The 17483-nt window shown below is 39.5% G+C and overlaps 1 protein-coding gene across 3 annotated transcripts; it reads left to right on the forward strand.

The window, feature by feature from the left end:
* Positions 1 to 555: 555 nt before the first annotated feature.
* LOC118206721 (ADP-ribosylation factor-like protein 4A) lies at positions 556 to 3850 on the forward strand. 3 transcript variants are annotated; one of them, XM_035379865.1, is made up of 2 exons: positions 556 to 706; positions 2067 to 3850. In XM_035379865.1, exon 2 carries the CDS (start codon positions 2178 to 2180, stop codon positions 2778 to 2780), a length of 603 nt encoding a protein of 200 aa, XP_035235756.1. In that variant the 5' UTR covers positions 556 to 706; positions 2067 to 2177; the 3' UTR covers positions 2781 to 3850. The 3 variants fall into 3 exon arrangements, with proteins under 3 accessions (XP_035235756.1, XP_035235836.1, XP_035235675.1); XM_035379945.1 differs by lacking the exon at positions 556 to 706 and adding an exon at positions 783 to 1297; XM_035379784.1 differs by lacking the exon at positions 556 to 706 and adding an exon at positions 786 to 1301.
* Positions 3851 to 17483: the final 13633 nt, after the last annotated feature.

The following is a 17483-nucleotide window of genomic DNA, read 5'->3' on the forward strand; positions in this document are numbered from 1 at the left end:
CTGACAACTCATTCACATTATTTGAAGATTGATTTAACTATGGATATTTTTATCTCGCGCAGAGTAGGGCAAGAGCCTTTCCCTTGGGTTAATACAATACAATACGCACGGACCTGTTTTCGTTTCGAAGATTTCGATATCTTCTTGAGCCTTCAAATTGTTGAAGTGGAAACTGTTTCCTATTCCGCAATGCACAACCCTGACCACCAGGTGGTGAACGTACAAAGGCCAACGTAGTGGATTCTCAGAACCTTTTGCTCTGCACATTTTAGACTAAAACTCCCATGATGTGTTAATTTGTATGTAAACGGCCAGTTTTGTCGATATGTTGTTTATGTATATGAAATTGATCCCGTCTTTCTTGTTTTTTCTTATTTTATTTAATTATTTGAATTTGACCGTAGTTCATTTGACAAAATACTAAATAGAAAACATGTTAGATCACTTAATCAAATGCATGTGTTAGCTATTGATAAGTATAAGTGTAACATTGTTTTAATTTGTTCTTCATTTAACGTTTATCATGGCTACAAATTGGTTCGCCTCCACCTCGATTGAATTCTCCTAACCAATCAGTTCAAAAGTAAACAATCCAGATGGCGTTGAATCGTCTTTACTGAGGGTGGCACTGTTTCTCCATTCTCCAATCTCTAGGGGACGGCTGGACGCGGACAGATTCACGAGGAAACGAGACCCTGGTCGGCGAGTACGTTTTTTAGTATTTCGCTTGTTAGATTTAACCCATTGTAGAATTTTTCGCTATTTAGCATTGCTGTTAGTTGGTTAGGCCTAGTTATTTTGTATAGCAAAGTTAGGAAGTGGACGTTTGTTTAAAATGGCATTTTCCTGCAGTATTTCAGTAGGAAAGGACAACTGCTCAGTTTACTTCCATTCTAGCAAATCACTGTGTAGTTACCTTTGAAGAACAACGTTAACGTGCAGAGTTTGGCTAGGTAAAAGTTTCGCTCTAGTAACTTCGTAAAATGACAGCAACAGGTGGTGGGTGTGGCATGAAGGTTAACGTGATTGACGTTTTACTAAACCAATAAAACACGGGAAAAGCGCTCAAGGCAACCAATTAGCACTCTCTTAAATTCTAAGGCTCAACCTGCATTTGCGGGTGATTAGAGCTGCATTACTACTAGCTTGTTAGCTTTTGCCACATTGTCAGTACTGCTGTATAGGCATACGAGAAGGGTGCAAACTGGTTCGGGTTCAAATGGAAAGCGGATTAAGCAATTGATTTCATGGCAACAAGGGACCACCATTAAAACGACCTGATACAAATTTACAGAGTGTAGGTGAGTGGATATTGTTTTCAGGCAATATGTAAACCGCGACCTTTTGGGCGTCAACGTTAAAATGACAGTTGAGGTTAGCTAGATAGTTACCTTCTGTTTGTAAGATTAAAATATATCTGTATCTGGCTACGATGTAGAAGTACATGTCTAGCTGTGTATGTGCACATCTCGACAATTTAAACAGCTATGACAGATGGCTAATGTGAAGTTACGCAATTAGACTGTCGTTTACAAGTTAGCTGGCGACTTCGTTTTAACGTCATTGCTTTTAGCTGGAATGCTGTCACAGCTGTTGTTGTACTTGACTAGCTAGCTAGTAAGTTAGCTTCCCTTTATCACACACATGAGCTAACTAAAATTAAGGTGAAACTGCTACGAAAACGCTTGTTGGCAGTATGGTTGGCTGCAGTTGGAATACTGTCAGCTTGAGACGGGGTTTCTTGTTGGAAGGTACAGTTCGATTTACAGGGTGGAGATGGGTGTAAGCTATACAGTAGCGCATAACCCGGAGGGAATAAAAGCAGGTTGCATTTCAGTCATTGCATCGACACCTTGAGCATGGCCAGCTAGATGCATATAATCTGCTTGTTGCTGTTGTTTGATTGGTCATGTTGTTACACATTTTTAGTCATGCAAATGACATTTGATGAGGTAAAATTCTCGTCCTCTGAAGTCAGCCCAACTAAAACAATTACCTTGCTCTATTCATTGGAGTTGCTTTGTTGTTGCTGCGCTAATTTTATGTCCTTTGTGTTTTGTTATTAGGTAACTGCTGTGATCCGCCGAGAATAGTAACGTTACAGCTGTTGAGAATATTAGCTGAAACAGTGACCTTATTCTTCTCTTGCATTTATCCCCTAATACATGGCTTAAAAGATGGGGAATGGATTATCAGAACAACACACTATTTTCCCAAGCCTCCCATCCTTCCAGTCTCTCCACATTGCTATACTTGGTCTGGATTGTGCTGGGAAAACCACTGTATTGTACAGACTACAGTTCAATGAGTTTGTTAACACCGTGCCCACCAAGGGATTTAATACAGAGAAGATCAAAGTGACTCTGGGCTGTTCCAGGACGGTGACTTTTCATTTCTGGGATGTCGGGGGGCAGGAGAAGCTGAGGCCCCTCTGGAAGTCATACACGCGGTGCACGGATGGGATCATCTTCGTAGTGGACTCTGTGGACGCTGAGAGGATGGAGGAGGCCAAGACGGAGCTGCACAAAATTGCGCGGCTCTCCGAGAACCAAGGCGTGCCCGTCCTGGTGGTGGCCAACAAGCAGGACCTGAGGAACTCGCTGGCGTTGGGCGAGATCGAGAAGCTGCTGGCACTGCGCGAGCTGGGCTCGGCCTCGCCCTGGCACCTGCAGCCGGCGTGCGCCATCATCGGAGATGGTCTGAAAGAGGGGCTGGAGAGACTGCATGACATGATTCTCAAACGCAGAAAGATGCTTAGGCAACAGAAAAAGAAGAGATGACTCTCACTGTCTTGAGAGACAGTTGTGACTTGCACTGGGGGTGAGGGGGGATGCAGTATTTTCACACCTGTTGGATCCAGGTGTACTGTGGCCAACATGTCAGTTATCAGCTGAGTTTTATCAGTTAGAGTCACTTCAGACATCTGTGGGTCCTCAGACAACAGTGACTTGTTGCCCTCTTGAACTGCAGAGAGCATTAGTCTTATGAGAGTTCCAAAAGACTGACCTTTTATGTTGGATCAGTTTAAACGTTTACACTCCTATTGATAAGCAGAGCACTGGCAGTGAACGGTTTAGGGCCTTTTTGAAGGAATAGAGAAAAGTGATTTTTCTACATTTTATATATTTATATACATTTATAAAGGCTGTATCTTGTAGGTCAGAATAAGGATATCTTGTATTTGAAGACTGAATTTTCAGCAACTACTGAAGCTTGGATTCCAAGTGTGCAAAATGGTCACCCAGGTTTTGTTTACGTATGGATATTGAAAATCTGGTTTCTAACACAGTACCCATCTTTTTAAATTCCAGTTGTACTTTTATAGGGTGGTGGTGGCAAACTTCACTTTGTTGTCCGACCAAAAGTCCATGGATAATTATTGTAATAAGATGAATGAATCACAGCTGTTAATGTATAGGCCTATGTGTATGGTTTTTTAGAAGAAGAAAAAAAAACATTTTAATGACGGAAGAAAACTAGTCACTAGATGTTGATAAAATGTTATTTGGGGAGAGTTTTGTTTGGGTGTTGAAGATGAGCTCTGATGAGTGTACCAAATGAAATCTCTGGCAATTTGTTGGCTTTGAATTCTGTAGTAGGTCCCAGGAGAGATTCCCTGTCTTAAATTTTGAGTTCTGTCTGTCCACAGTATGCTTTTGTATTCTGCAGACATACAAATGCACTTTAGTTTTCTTCTTTGTACTCAAATTATTATGAAAGGTTTTTGCTTCAGATGAAGCCTGTTATACACTGCAGACACAATGGTTCCTTGGTCAATGAATGAGTTTTGTTCATGTTTGAGTGAAAAGAATTTGTTCATCTTGAATAAAGACAAACCTGTATACACTAATATGATTTTTCTTAAATTAATTAAACACGGCTAGAATTTGAGCCCAGTTTCGATTCTACCTACATGGATGATATGTCTAAACTATATTACTGCAAATTTTCGAAAGTATATGTAAACTTTAAAAAATTAAATATATATATATATATATATATATATATATTATTTTTTTTTTCTGGCTTTGCATTGAATAGACTTAAATCAGCCTAGACCCCATTTTTGACCAGCTTAGAGAAGCTCATTTGGCATACAATTGATTTTTTTTATCCATTTGAAAGGTATGCTTTTATGAAATGTTTTTTTTTCCTTTTTTTCCCCCAAAATTTAAATTCAGTTCTAGTTTCAGTTACCAGTAGCGATTGTTACATTGGCATTAGAATATTCCGTTAAAAACATTCTAATCACATATTTGTGATCTGACATTTTAAAGACTTAATAGATGATAAACCTTGATGTTATTCTGTCATGTGATGTCTCTATGAAATTGACAAAATTCTAAGTGTTGTGTGGATAGTGATTTGCTTAACTAATCAGAACTGTAATCTGGAAGGTTTTGATAACATCTGGATGACTTGAATGACTGGATGTTGTCCTCTTGCTCAAAGAGGTTTATTGCCTTCCTTGAATAGGCAGAAGGCAGCACCACAAGTGTTAGATTCAAACGAAATGGCTTATTTACAAGCTGAAGCAGAACATTTTTGTGACCATATAATTTCACTAATTACCATGTTTACAAAGGGGAACTAAATCTTTTTGTTTAAATTATGAATCTCACATTTTTCATTTAGATTTTTTTGAGAAATATCTTGACCGTTTCTTGGGGGGGGGGGGGGGGGGGGGGGGGGGGGGGGGGGGATTTAAAATTGTAATATCAATGCAAAATGCAGTTTTGTAGTTGTAGATATCTAGCCTTCTCTCCATCTCAATCATACAATCTGGAAGTCTTGTATCATCACTGTAAAGACAGTTTACAATACTGAAGCCCACAGGAGAATACAACCTTGTGGAATGGAGTGAACATTTGAGGGAAAGGTGAGCTGGGGGGCTTGTTTGGAGGGTTGCATGGCTTGCAGTGACTTGTCAGGGGTTCAAAGAAGGGAAGCTACTATGCTACACTAGTTTTAACTGCCGTGTTAGTCTTTGATTTTTATGAGAGGAAGACCATTTTTTTGTTCACTCTAAATGAAAAAAAAAAATAAAGCAAACTATTTAGAAAGTAAGGCACATATTGGTATACAAGGGTATTAATATGCTATATAGAACATCCAATTGTGAACTGTAGAAATGTGCAATAATGTAAACCAGCACTCAAAGGGTATAACGATAACATGATTTTACCACTGGAAGCACTTTATGATCATGGTGAAATATGATTTATTTTATATTTTTAATGACTATCTGGAAAATTGGAGATTTTGCGTTGTGCAATTGTAAATCAGTTCACAGTGCATTTCAGTTTTACCCTGTATCTTGGGGAAGCTGACACAGGATCACTTCAGTGTTTGCATGTTTTTCATTAGTCAGAGAGCTGACGCTGTGACAGAAAGTGCTAGCTCAGTAAATAATGGTTCAAGTAACAGTAATCTGAAGTGATGGCTGATCCGGTCCAAGACCCTTGGAGCTATAGCATGCCAGACGGTCCCCCAAGAGCTGATGGCAGACAAAATACAACAGAAGGTGGCAGACAGCTAGCCAAGAATTTGAGAGGGACGTTATGTCCTGCAGCAAAATGCTTCACCTGGATTTCCTCCTGTGAATTTAAATACATCTACAAATAGACAGCTGTGAATCTCTGTTGGACCAAAGGTGTAAATTAGTGGTGAGTGAACTTGCTTGAAGGGCATTGACTTTTTAAGCTTCTGTTCCTCTAGTAATTATAATGGTTTCTTGTTCCCCAGTTTAAAGCCTGTAGTTAACAGTTCCCCCATAGAATTTGTGTTTGAATGGTGGTCTGACAATCCTTTGAGCCGGGGTCACAAGACACATGAACTGCAGGGCCCCAAGGGCAGGAAGAGAGAGACCACACCCTGCTGGCTTGCACAGGAGATGCCCTGGTGTTGTGTATGTGTGTGTAGCGGGGGGGAAGAGTTATGCCAGCCCACACCCCCTAATAAAACAATCGGCAAGCTGTGAGGGGACCAACGGCCAAAGCAGTTGACCTACAAAACCAGATCCGCGTAGCTGTTTTCTCCCTGCATTACATTACACTGCCATTGGGAGAAGGTTTTATCATGTAAAATAATACCTGCTGAGCAATTGGATCTGGGAGGCTACATCAATACATTGAATGACATAAATAAATTAAACTGGTTTCAACCTCCTGCAACTACAAGCTTATACTGTGGGCAAGCATGCCTACTCAGCTAAAAATGTGACCTCAAATATCTGTGCTATTATCTGTTATTCTCTCTGGCTGCTATGTAGTGTTCAATACAATTTCAATAGTTTGCATGCACACTTTAAAATAGCCCACATCACCCTGCTCCTGACTTTAGCTAAGAACAGCTTTCAGTCAAGTTCACTTTTGAGTTCTATGTGAGTGATTAAATGTCAATATATAAAAAATATATTGTTATGCCTATTATGGTTTATAAATTACATGTAAACATTATATATTCTCACCTGCAAATTACAGTTGCAATTTCTTGCAAATATGTCAGGCTTCTACACTAAACCTGATTAATCTTCCCTATCCCCTGCTGACGAGAGCATATCACTTTCCAGCTGGATACTTACAGATTTGGCACTTAAATTAGAGTAGAAAAACACAGGACAGAGATATAAGAACTACTTTATGACATCTTAGCAAATATACATTGTGTCAGGTTTATGACTGTGACAATCCAATTGACAAGCCAATGGTAATATATTTTAAAATAAAAAAATAATAACTTAAAACCTATTCTTCTCATGAAGCAGTGGCATTTGTCTTGGGTCTCCCGGAATCTCTCAGAGAACATGAATTTGTTCCAAGAATACCCTGCTGTTCTCCACGAAAGCAAACTCCAATCTCATTGGTTGCATGGTTTGAACCTCTACTGTTCCCAGCATAATAGGAAAGCAGAGGTCAAGGGAACAAAGGCCAGATAATGAATGGTTCCATTAGACAGATCACTTTCTTTCCCCTGGCTGTAATCACACAAATCCTGATGCAGAGTGCCTATGCCCTTTCCCTTTGATCCGGTGATGTAATTAACTGGGGATTAGGAGTGAGGTGTCTGGAAATTGTACAGTTGGTTTCCTTTCCCACCATTTACTGCTGAGTCAGAACGGTGCACAAGAGTCCTACAGACCAACACAGGATTGATTTGTGTCCAATAATGGCCAGGTCCCCTCTACCAGACCCTTGATTATCATTGAATGTTAAACATGAAGATGTGCCATATTTGGACTGTTACCCAACAATCTGAACCGCAGATGGATAATGAACCTCTGGTCATAATATACATTGAAATAATTATGTAAAACAAAACTACCCATGTCAATTCCATATTGGTATGCTTTTCACAATTTCTCTTTTTTGATCACAAAAAGAATAATTTCTTGATTTTAGGCTGCCACATTGTATGTATTTATTTTTTATTACCACCTGTTTGTGTGCTCTAAATAACAAAACTAACCACTAAATGGGAAAACCACAACTGTATTTAAGTTTGAAAACTGCAGTACAAGTAAATCTTAATTAATGTGTGACAGTGTAGTATAATGGGTAAAGAACTGGTCTTGTAACCTAAATGTCACTGGTGCGATTCCTGGGTGGGACACTGTCTTTGTACACTTGAGCAAGGTACTTAACCTGCATTGCTTCAGTATATATCTGTATAAATGTAAAAAGTGAAAGTCGCTCTGGATAAGAGCTTCTGCTAAATGTAGCTAATGTAACTCTAAACTACAGAAAGGACACACAGATCAGGGCTTTTGTTGATAAACTGAAGCTGAAACAACCCCTATCCAAAAAGCATAATCATTTTTAAACTCAACTGGAACAGTAAGGGTGTTTTTAGAATAAGGAGGGAAGCCCTGTGAATAATGTGGCAGAACAGTCTGTTTCCCTGTCCCTTCCATGACAATGATCAGTTTTCCTGCTGTTGTCACCAGGCTGGCACTCCATTTACATGAGAATTCTTACATTCCCCCTGCACTGGAGCCACTTGCAAGGGAGGAAAAAAAGTGCAAAGTTTTCAGTGGGGTAGCTGATTGTACAAGTCTTTCTCTCTGTGCTAATCCCAAGCACTCTCAAAGAGACGGTTCCCATGACTGTTGAGCAGGGCAGATGGAGGCTAATCGGCAATCGGTTCTTCAGCTACAGCAATCAGTCTATTCAAATTCCACTACAAACTCCACTTTTTCCCTTTGTCCCCATCAATAATACATTCATTGAAGTGGTTCATGAATATTGTTGGGTGTACAAGTCACAAAAGCACACAGATCAGAATGGTAATACGTTTTATTTATTGAATATTAAATTCGTTAGGATCATATGAAAATAGTTGACGGTAGCAACTCGCATTTAAAATGTGATTTATAACATTACAGAAATATTAAGCAGATGCAAAACCTACAGGATGGCCCTTGTCTTCAAGCTAGCCACAAAAAGCAGAAAGAATGTTTACATTTACAAGAGGATCAAGGGGAGAGCAGGAGGTCATGCCAGAGCTGTCTCCCAATATCATAGATGGACGAAAGCCAAGGTGAAATAAGAGAGCAGTGTCATTTCACACTGGAAGCAAGGCCACAAACCATCTTGTACAACATTCTTTTTAATGTATAGTTTAATTTTATTGTTTATGGCATAAAAGGTAATAGACTACAGCCTCTCAGTTATCACATACCTGTGTGTGTATGTGTGTGTGTGTGTGTGTGCACACATGCTCATTCACCTCAAGGTTTAAACAGTTCAGCTCACAACAATGATCATCATAACTGTTTTTATAAACATCCATAGGCAAATTCTATGAATAAATGCTGAAGAGTGTGCAAAGCATGATCATTATGTCATCTATGTTGCTTTAAGTAAAACCATCCATCCATACATCTATTATCTATACCCGCTTATCCTGAGCAGGGTCACGGGGGGTGCTGGAGCCTATCCCAGCTTACATTGGGCGAGAGGCAGGAATACACCCTGGACAGGCCGTCAATCCAAATAAATGTAAATAAAGAATGATGGTGACCGAAGGTAATTATGTTACTCAATGGAAAATGGCCAAAACCTGGAGAAGGAACTGTAGACAAGAAAAACCCTAAAATATCTTCTTTGCATCAATTGTGTGAAACAGAAAAACAACAACAAAGAAGAAATGTCTTAAAAGATGAAAAAGGACAGAGTTGGTCTCCCACAACCCTAAGTTTTATAACAGGAGGGAAGCGGAGAGAGCTGGAGAGAGACCATAGAGAAAGGTGACAGCATCTCTGGGCTGGTCTGTGTGATGGAATTCTCTGACTGGCTGGCCTCCAGCCACGGTCTCATTGTCAAGGTGATGACCGCTCCATCAGAGAGGGTTTCTATTCTGTCTGCGCCCATGAAGGCAACCCTGCTGGCAGCTGCCGGCTGAATGGGAGGCCGTGTGTGTGCGCGAGTGTGAAAAAGTCTTTGTCCCTCTCTATACCAAGGGCGGCAGGGCTCCCACGGGCTCAATCCCCCGCACCAGCGCAAAAGTAAACAGCGCGTTCGCGGGGCCATTGTCGAGTGCGAGGCAGAAAAATGCTGGCCCTAGTCTGCTTGCAGTCTGGCGCGAAGGACTAAGACGGGGGCAAACCAGGCTCTGTGGGCCTTTGTTTTCTTCGTATTGTCAGAAGACAAAAGTCATCAAATCCAATAACAAATTCAGTACGTGCATGGCTTCCTTTCAAAGATATGGAACCTCCTTCTCTCCCAGGTTGTAAAACAAAAAGCAGAAAGCAAAAAGTGGGAAGTTGTTGTTACTTGATTTTAAATAAATGTGTTTTTATTTTTTGTTCACTTGTTAGTACTTATGGATTTTGCCTTGTTTTAAACCTATTTCAAAACCCAAAAGAGTTATCACTGTTGGTTTTGGTTCCACTATGGTCCCACACATCTACAGTTCAAGAACATGGAACACAAAGAAGTGGTCTAGAGCACTTCCTTTTGATTATGATGCTAGACAATTGGTGCAATAAATAGTCCTTAACTGCCCCTTTATGTTTCACGACAGCTTTTGGCCTTGCTTTCAATGAACCTATTTAAGAGGAAATATATATGAACAGGATTTTGAATGGCAACAATGAAAGTATATCATTCTTTGCAAGCTTGGCAGATGCACAAATTCACACCAACTTTCATATAGTCCATTCATAAATCTGGCTCTTTTAAAAAAATAAACTTTAATCATCTTACGCTTAGTAGAAAACTAACGCAAGTTTCAGGTTTTCCTTCACAATCATACTGTAAGATGTAATTTTGGGTGGTCACCAAGATGTCAAACTCACCAAAGAAATAACTCTTAATTGAATATAATCACAAGTCTAAGATTTTTTTTTTATTTTTTTTTGATTGAATTCAAGACATTATCTGCATCTTCTGCACAGTGAAATGTCTGGTGCTAATTCAACTCTAGCTAGAATATATATGAGTCCAGTTGGGACCATATGCACTTAATAAGAGTCAATTTAATGCTGAATGTGTTACTGGGCAGACAAGCTTTGGGCAAGTACACAATCAATATATTTTCCTACAATTAACATTTTACATAATTCTTACTTTTAGTTCAGTGACATTCAGGAAAGCAGATGGGCGGTATTGATTGGCTGTGGGGGACACCTGCCCCTCCTCCTGAGGAATGACAGCTGATAAGGTTTATCTTGAGCAGTCCTGGAATTACCAAGAAGAGGTTTATATTACATTTAAATCAGAGGAAAAAAGATACTTCCATTTGGCCTTTACTATCTCTAAATGAAGAGAGAAACAATGCAGGTTCCTCCCAAGCCTGGGTTCTCAAGAGAGCCAATGCCAGAGATATTCCAGGTTACAAATATCAGTGATGACATGATATCAGGTTGTAATGACCAGCATGAATCGCAGAAATACTGGTGTTTTGTGTATGTGTGCATGTGAGTGTACACACGTGTGTGTTTGTCATACTGAGTAGATGTGGATCCATGCTGCAATGGTGAAGCGTGTGTGAAGAGATAAAAGCATCATAATAACACAAGGATACACATACACTAATGACGACATATAGACAAGTACCAACATACAAAAAAATAAAATAAAAAATAGACAAAAAGCAGCAAGGTCTGGTTTAAAGCACATAAGATACCATGTACCAAGTACCATGCTGCATTACATTTATTGCATTCAGTGGAGTAAAAAAATATATTTGCATCTTCTTAGAGTGGGTAGCAGAGAGAGACAGAAAGAGAGAGAGAGAGAGTGAAGGGAATGCAGTGTATCTAGAAAGAGCCAGTGGGTGACATATCTTTATCACGGTACAGCTGGCTATTAATGTATAATTTATCAACTGATATTACTGCTTTCTTTCCTTCCCTTCAGATTTGCTTTCTGATTGCAAATAGTTTTTTTATGTCTATCCAATATTTCTCTAGGGAATTGGTCATTGAAGCCATAATCTGTTACTTTCAGTTCTTTGCCTTTACTATGATCTATCACTTCGTACTTGTAATGTACAAACTTTGAAACCCCCCTGCCCCTTTGAATTCCCCCCCCCCCCCCCCCCCCCCTTATCTGATGTACTGGTGGAAGGTAATGTCTTTATCATAACCTTTTTCACATATGATGGGGTCTCCAGGATGCATCTGAGCCTGAGTTGGGATTCCTGGATCAAAAAGGTCTGAAAACCCCATGCTCTAAAATCAAATCTCCATGTAGTAGAATAACACGTTTGGCTTTTTAACGTCCTGGTCACAGGGAATAAATTCCACGGTCTAATGGCTGGTTGCTGTGTCTTGGCCAATGCCAGAGTGAGTGCCAGTTGAGACCACCTGTGTTGTTTTAAGATAGGGCTCTCCTTTGTCTTAGTTTCCTCAGTACAGAAAAACACATCACATGCTCAGCCTCAAGTATAATATTTTGGAAGCACTGAGTAATGGTCAAGTGTGTTTGTCTTGCCCAGCCAAGAGCTCATACCGATTGTGCTGGCACAGTGAGGTACAGTAGCAGAAAGAAGCTTACATTCTACTCCATTTTCACATTCTCAGTCTTCGTTTTAACATGGTTTAGTGCAAGTTTAAATCAATGTAAGCAAATTATCAAAAGCTGTCCTCTATAAAAAAAGGCCTCTAAATAGCTTCCATGAACATTATACACATTTGCAATACATTCAAATCACATGAAACAAACTGTCACAATGTTCTCAGATTCCCAGAGAGCTATAGTTTGTTTTCTAGTATCATTTCAAGATTTCTGGAAAATGAGGAAGGTGACACTGTGTTGCCATCTAGGGTGAAGGACAGGTTCAGCAAGGGGGAGGACTGAGCTGTGTCTGGGCTTTAGCCAAATTAAGATAAAATGGATTATTTTTGAGCCAGCTTGAGATGTCTTGTAGGCATGCCAGGATGTGTGCTGAGACTAATGTTATGGTAGGGAGAGGTGTATCATCAGCAGGAATGATAAGACAGATCATGGGAGGAGATGACAGAGCCAAGAGACTTGGGGTGGGTTTCAACTGCTTATTCTTTCACATCCTTGCTTCCTTTCCTTGCCTAGCCTTTTCTAGTATGGAAGGCCAAACGGGTCAAAAATACATGAAACTGAAGTCTTGAATCATGCGTTTTCAACGTGGACTCATTCCACCCGATGAAAGTTTCTGATTTCTCGAAACTGAACCCATTCCCCCAAACAACCTTGCAAACTGGAAGGAGCAACAGCTGAGGTAGGCAGCAAAATCATTGACAGCTGTTCCACAAATCCCCAAGGTAGTCAGGGAAGACAGCAGGCATTGATACTCAGTCATGTCAAAAGCTGAAGAAAGGTCAAGGAGAATTAGAGCAGAGGAGATAGAAGCTCCTCACTGACTGCACATAGGGCAGTCTCGGTTGAAATGTCACAGGCTGTATGCTGAAATTTTTTCCAAGGTGCATGTGCTCCTAAGTTGACATATTTAGAAGCTCACAAATGCATCCCAATTAGATGTGATCCAAAATGATTTTACAGTTAATACATATGAATTTTCAGGAGCACGTGCTCCTAAAATAGGAGCACTGTAGAGCCCTGGGTCAGAGAATTTGTCTGTAGTTCTTTGCTGTTGTTTGTGTGATGCAGTTTCTGCTCATTATATAATTTAGGTATTTTTTTGTAGATTGTTCAATAGGGTAGTTAACATGTTGTCAATTGAATCTGCACTTTTTACATTTGATATCTCTCTTGGGGCTATATTTTCCTCCTCTTTGGAAGTACTGCGCTTATTTGCATTTATAAGTTATCTAGGTAAGTGCATCTGCAAGATTCCAGTAAAGTATCTAAACAGTAAAGAGGCCATTTATAATGCAAGCTACCAGCTGTTATTCAAGGAGTTGTATAAGCCATATTACCTGTGGTAGCCTATATTCAGTAGTAGCTCGCTAATGGTAGTGAAGATCTGTACACTAAAGCCTGTTTCAGATCCCTCTATGTCTGCCTCAGTGGTCTCTTTTTATGGTGTAGATGCCTGAAGCAAGCTTCTCTCTTCTGCTTCTCCATTGAATAGTGTCAGTTGTCAGGCAGGATTCATAATCTTTTCAGATTATAGTGGGCATTCCGTTAGCCTGCTACAGGAAACAAAGGTCAATTTACTCCATACTGTGGTGTTTCCCCCTTTTGGTCAAACCCAAACAAGGTGAGTGAAGTGCTCAATACAACTATGGATATTACTTTCAAAGCTGAAAAGCTGTCATGTTGGATCTAACAACATTCTGATCTATGAGATATGATGTATGTGGATCACGTTCAGCTCATCCTAAAATCTTCCTCAAAAATAACTGTTTTCAAGCAGAGGGAGAAAACTGACAGGATCCTGCTGGCTTCCATATGTTTAAGCATCTTTCCTGGGGAGTAACGGAGAACTGTAGGGGTACTGGCCTCAGACATTAATCACAATAAATTAAAGCCAGAGTCCTTTGCCCATCTGGTGTCCCTCTGAAAGGGATCGGTCAGTCAGAGCTGCCCCCGAGGGCAGCTCATTCATCACTAGCCCTCTGTGATGGGGTCATCAGGGCATGAACCTTGGAATCTCTGTTGTAGATGGAAGTGCAACATTTGTTTTTCTCCTGTTGATATAAAAATTGCGATACCTTATCGAACAGATGCTATGGTTTCGCAAGGCTGCAGGAATAATTGAATAGCACGGCAATACAGATAGAACAGTATTATGCCAGCTTCAATCTGGTCTGAATATATTAAACAACAATGTCAACTGACTGCAGCAATTCCAGATGAGTGCAAGCTTTTTATGCATTCAAACCGTAAGAGGGCTACGCTGAATATAAACAAAAGCTTAAGATATCAGGCACTCAATCAGCCACTGATACTTTATCTAGCTTTCTTCACCCTACCCTATGGAGGCCAATCAATCATACAGAATAAAGCATGCACGTAAGATGTAATCGGTAAAGTGTTTAAAAAGCCCTTACAAACTTGCCAACTTACATTGATGTCTCACACTTTTAATCACTTTCTTGATCCCTGTGGTTAATCTTTCTTTGCACTCCCCTGACAAGCTCCCCACATGCACAACCATCTGTAATAAAGCCATTTTAACCCTTAAAACCCAGGCCTGTTTGGAAGAATCTCCTCCAGTCTTAAATCAACCCCATTATTTCCAGAACTACATACAGTACAGACATGGTTCAAAGTTTGAAATTAAGAGCACATTTGTACCAAAATGACTAAATCCCCTGATCTTACTGAAGTCTCACTCAGTAACCATACAAGACATATTTATTTTGAAAAAAACAACAACAAAGAAATCCAAATAGGTCAATAATCCCATCTACTTGTTAATTTTGTAACACAAAATCTTCACCTTTGCCTTGTGGAAACACCTGATGCTAACTACACATATACATGACAAATTTACAACAACACTTAACCCATTTTCTGGGTTAATACAAGAGAAAATGGTTTGCAGATAATCTTTTCCATCAGAGGATAAATCAATAGTGCTCTTTGAAATTTACCCAAATTGTTGTTGCACATATTTTGTGGGGCAATCACTGGTGTGGAAACGGATAATTTTCCGTGACGATGAAGCTACAAGCAGTATAATTAACAAAGGTTGTTCTTTTATGTCATTTATTAATAGATTAATTCAAAGTTTAACCTGAACATGTATTATGAATAATTTCATTTTTAAGGCTGCCTACATATCAGGTCTTGACAATAATATGGCTGATGCTTTATCATGTTTTAATGTTCATTTTTGTTTTGTTTTAAATTTTTGCATTAGGTGGCATGGTGGTGCAGTGGGTAGCTGGATGGTGCAGTGCATAGCTCTGCAATACCTTATACTAACATACCTAGAATATCTTAGAGAGCATAATTTCTTGCCAGGTTGCTAAATAGATAAGGGACATTAGAAGCAATTTAGTAGCTGGCTAGTTATATTCATTACAAATTTGCTAGTGTGACAGTTAGCTGGTCTAGCCCTGGGGTTCCCCCAGCTGGATCCAGGTGTTCGATGTGTTCCATATCAAGCACACCTGATGCAAATAACCAAGGTTTACACCTTCATTGTGTCACTTCCTTTTTCAAGAGGTCAGTTGCTGAAGTATATAGAAGTCTGGTAAGTTTCCGTTACCTGGATTTAATCCGGAAAAATTGTGCAGGCTGCATTGGGAAATGATGTGTGGTATTGACCTTACGTATGGGCATGTACTATCCTCAATTAGTGGAATATATATGGTTGATTTTTTTTTTAATGAAATGCAGATTGAAGTTTATGAACAGCGTGTAAAAGATATTATATCGGGTGGCTTTTAAAACAGTGGTTAATTGTAGCCCTGTCTATGCAGAGAATAGCACTGAGTTGGGTTTTAGCCCAGTTAGTATGGAAACAGCTATTCCTCAGTGGATCTGACTGCAGAAGGCTAAACACTGTAGACCACTGTCATCTGGATGCAGCAGGAGTACAGTCTGCATGCAAATCACTCTGCTCTTGTCTACTCAACTCCCAGCATTCATTGGGGATGAGAGCACACAGCACTTCTGTTCACCTTCCCTGTCAAATAGAAGTTATACAAGAGAGAGAACATAATACAATCTCTTTACAGATGGGAGGTCTAGCTAAGGCTAAGTTTATGACTAAGCCTTGTAGGAAAAAGCAGATGTAAACTACGCCGTCAAATAACTGTATTGTGTGACTTCTGAAAGGCAACACAATGTGTTTATTTGGTTTTTGAATCTGTTACAGTTCATACATAAACCTAGTAACTACTTTATGTATATTATGTAACAAAGAAAAGCAGTCAGTCAATATTATCACCCTAACAGCATTGGCATCTTACTTGTTAATAATGAAAATAATTATTCTCTCATATTGCCAACAGTTCCATTCTGGTCTCATCCCAAGTGAGAAATTGTCTCAGTTATGAACATTTTGATTTTCTGTACACAAAATCTTTTTGTTTACCCAGTATTGATCCCTCAATCCTAATTCCCCCTCAGAACTCACTGCAAGACAATGAATTGTGGAGACCAGGAATGTGGTCCCAATGTCAATATTACACTTCATCGTTTCAGATGAAGTGTCATTTCTGTCACAGAATTAGATAGAAGTGTAAACCCGTCATCTGTTTCAATAGACTCTGTACATTGATTTGATCATTACTGTAAAACAGAAGATAATTTGTTCCAACTGCAAATGTTCAAGGTTGCACTTTACATTTGGTGTGTATGAGCGATATTGAACATACAGCATCTTAAAAGGATGGTCCATCAATGGAGTGATTTTGCTTTATCATAGCAATGTAATCTTATGTGACATTGACTAGGTGACTGATAGGCGTGCAATACATCTCTCTCTCTCTCTTTTTCTCTCTGTTTCATTTATGCGCGTGTGTGTGTGCATGTGCTTGTGTCTTCACAGGCACACTACATATGACAATAACTTGTAGTACTTCAACAATTATCAAGTGACATACGTCACTAAAACAAATACAATGGGTAGTTATTCTGAGGATGCTTTGAATGGCCCTGTTGTTTCCATTACACGTGATTATCAGCAACAGGATGTAATATTGACGCAGCCAAACAAATAGCACGTGCTTGTAGCACCAATATGCTGTTATAACGATAAAAGGCTTATGTGACTCACCACAGATTACGGACTGGGTTCAATAGAGGGTGGGTACATAAGTTTTCTAGGGTGAATAACTGGTGGTTATAGTGGTTTTGGTATCATTTTACCAAAATGAGACATGGCCAAGAATAAATTATTATTGGATATCCCACGTGCTTTGTAGAGTTTGTCTCATATTAAACATAGTTTTTTTTTTGTTTTTTGTTTTTCTCTGATCAACCTAACAATGGAAGATTGCCACTTTTCCCTTTTCAACAAGGGCTCCTCTCCCTTTGGGGTTTGAGTTTAAGAGACATTATTAGCACAGTGACTCATAAATGCCCCACAAAATATAGGAAATATGTCAAATATCATTGTGAGGTCCACATGAGTTCATAGAGGCT

The sequence above is a fragment of the Anguilla anguilla genome, chromosome 1 (genome assembly GCF_013347855.1).
Source record: "Anguilla anguilla isolate fAngAng1 chromosome 1, fAngAng1.pri, whole genome shotgun sequence".
NCBI classification, from domain to species: Eukaryota; Metazoa; Chordata; class Actinopteri; order Anguilliformes; family Anguillidae; genus Anguilla; species Anguilla anguilla.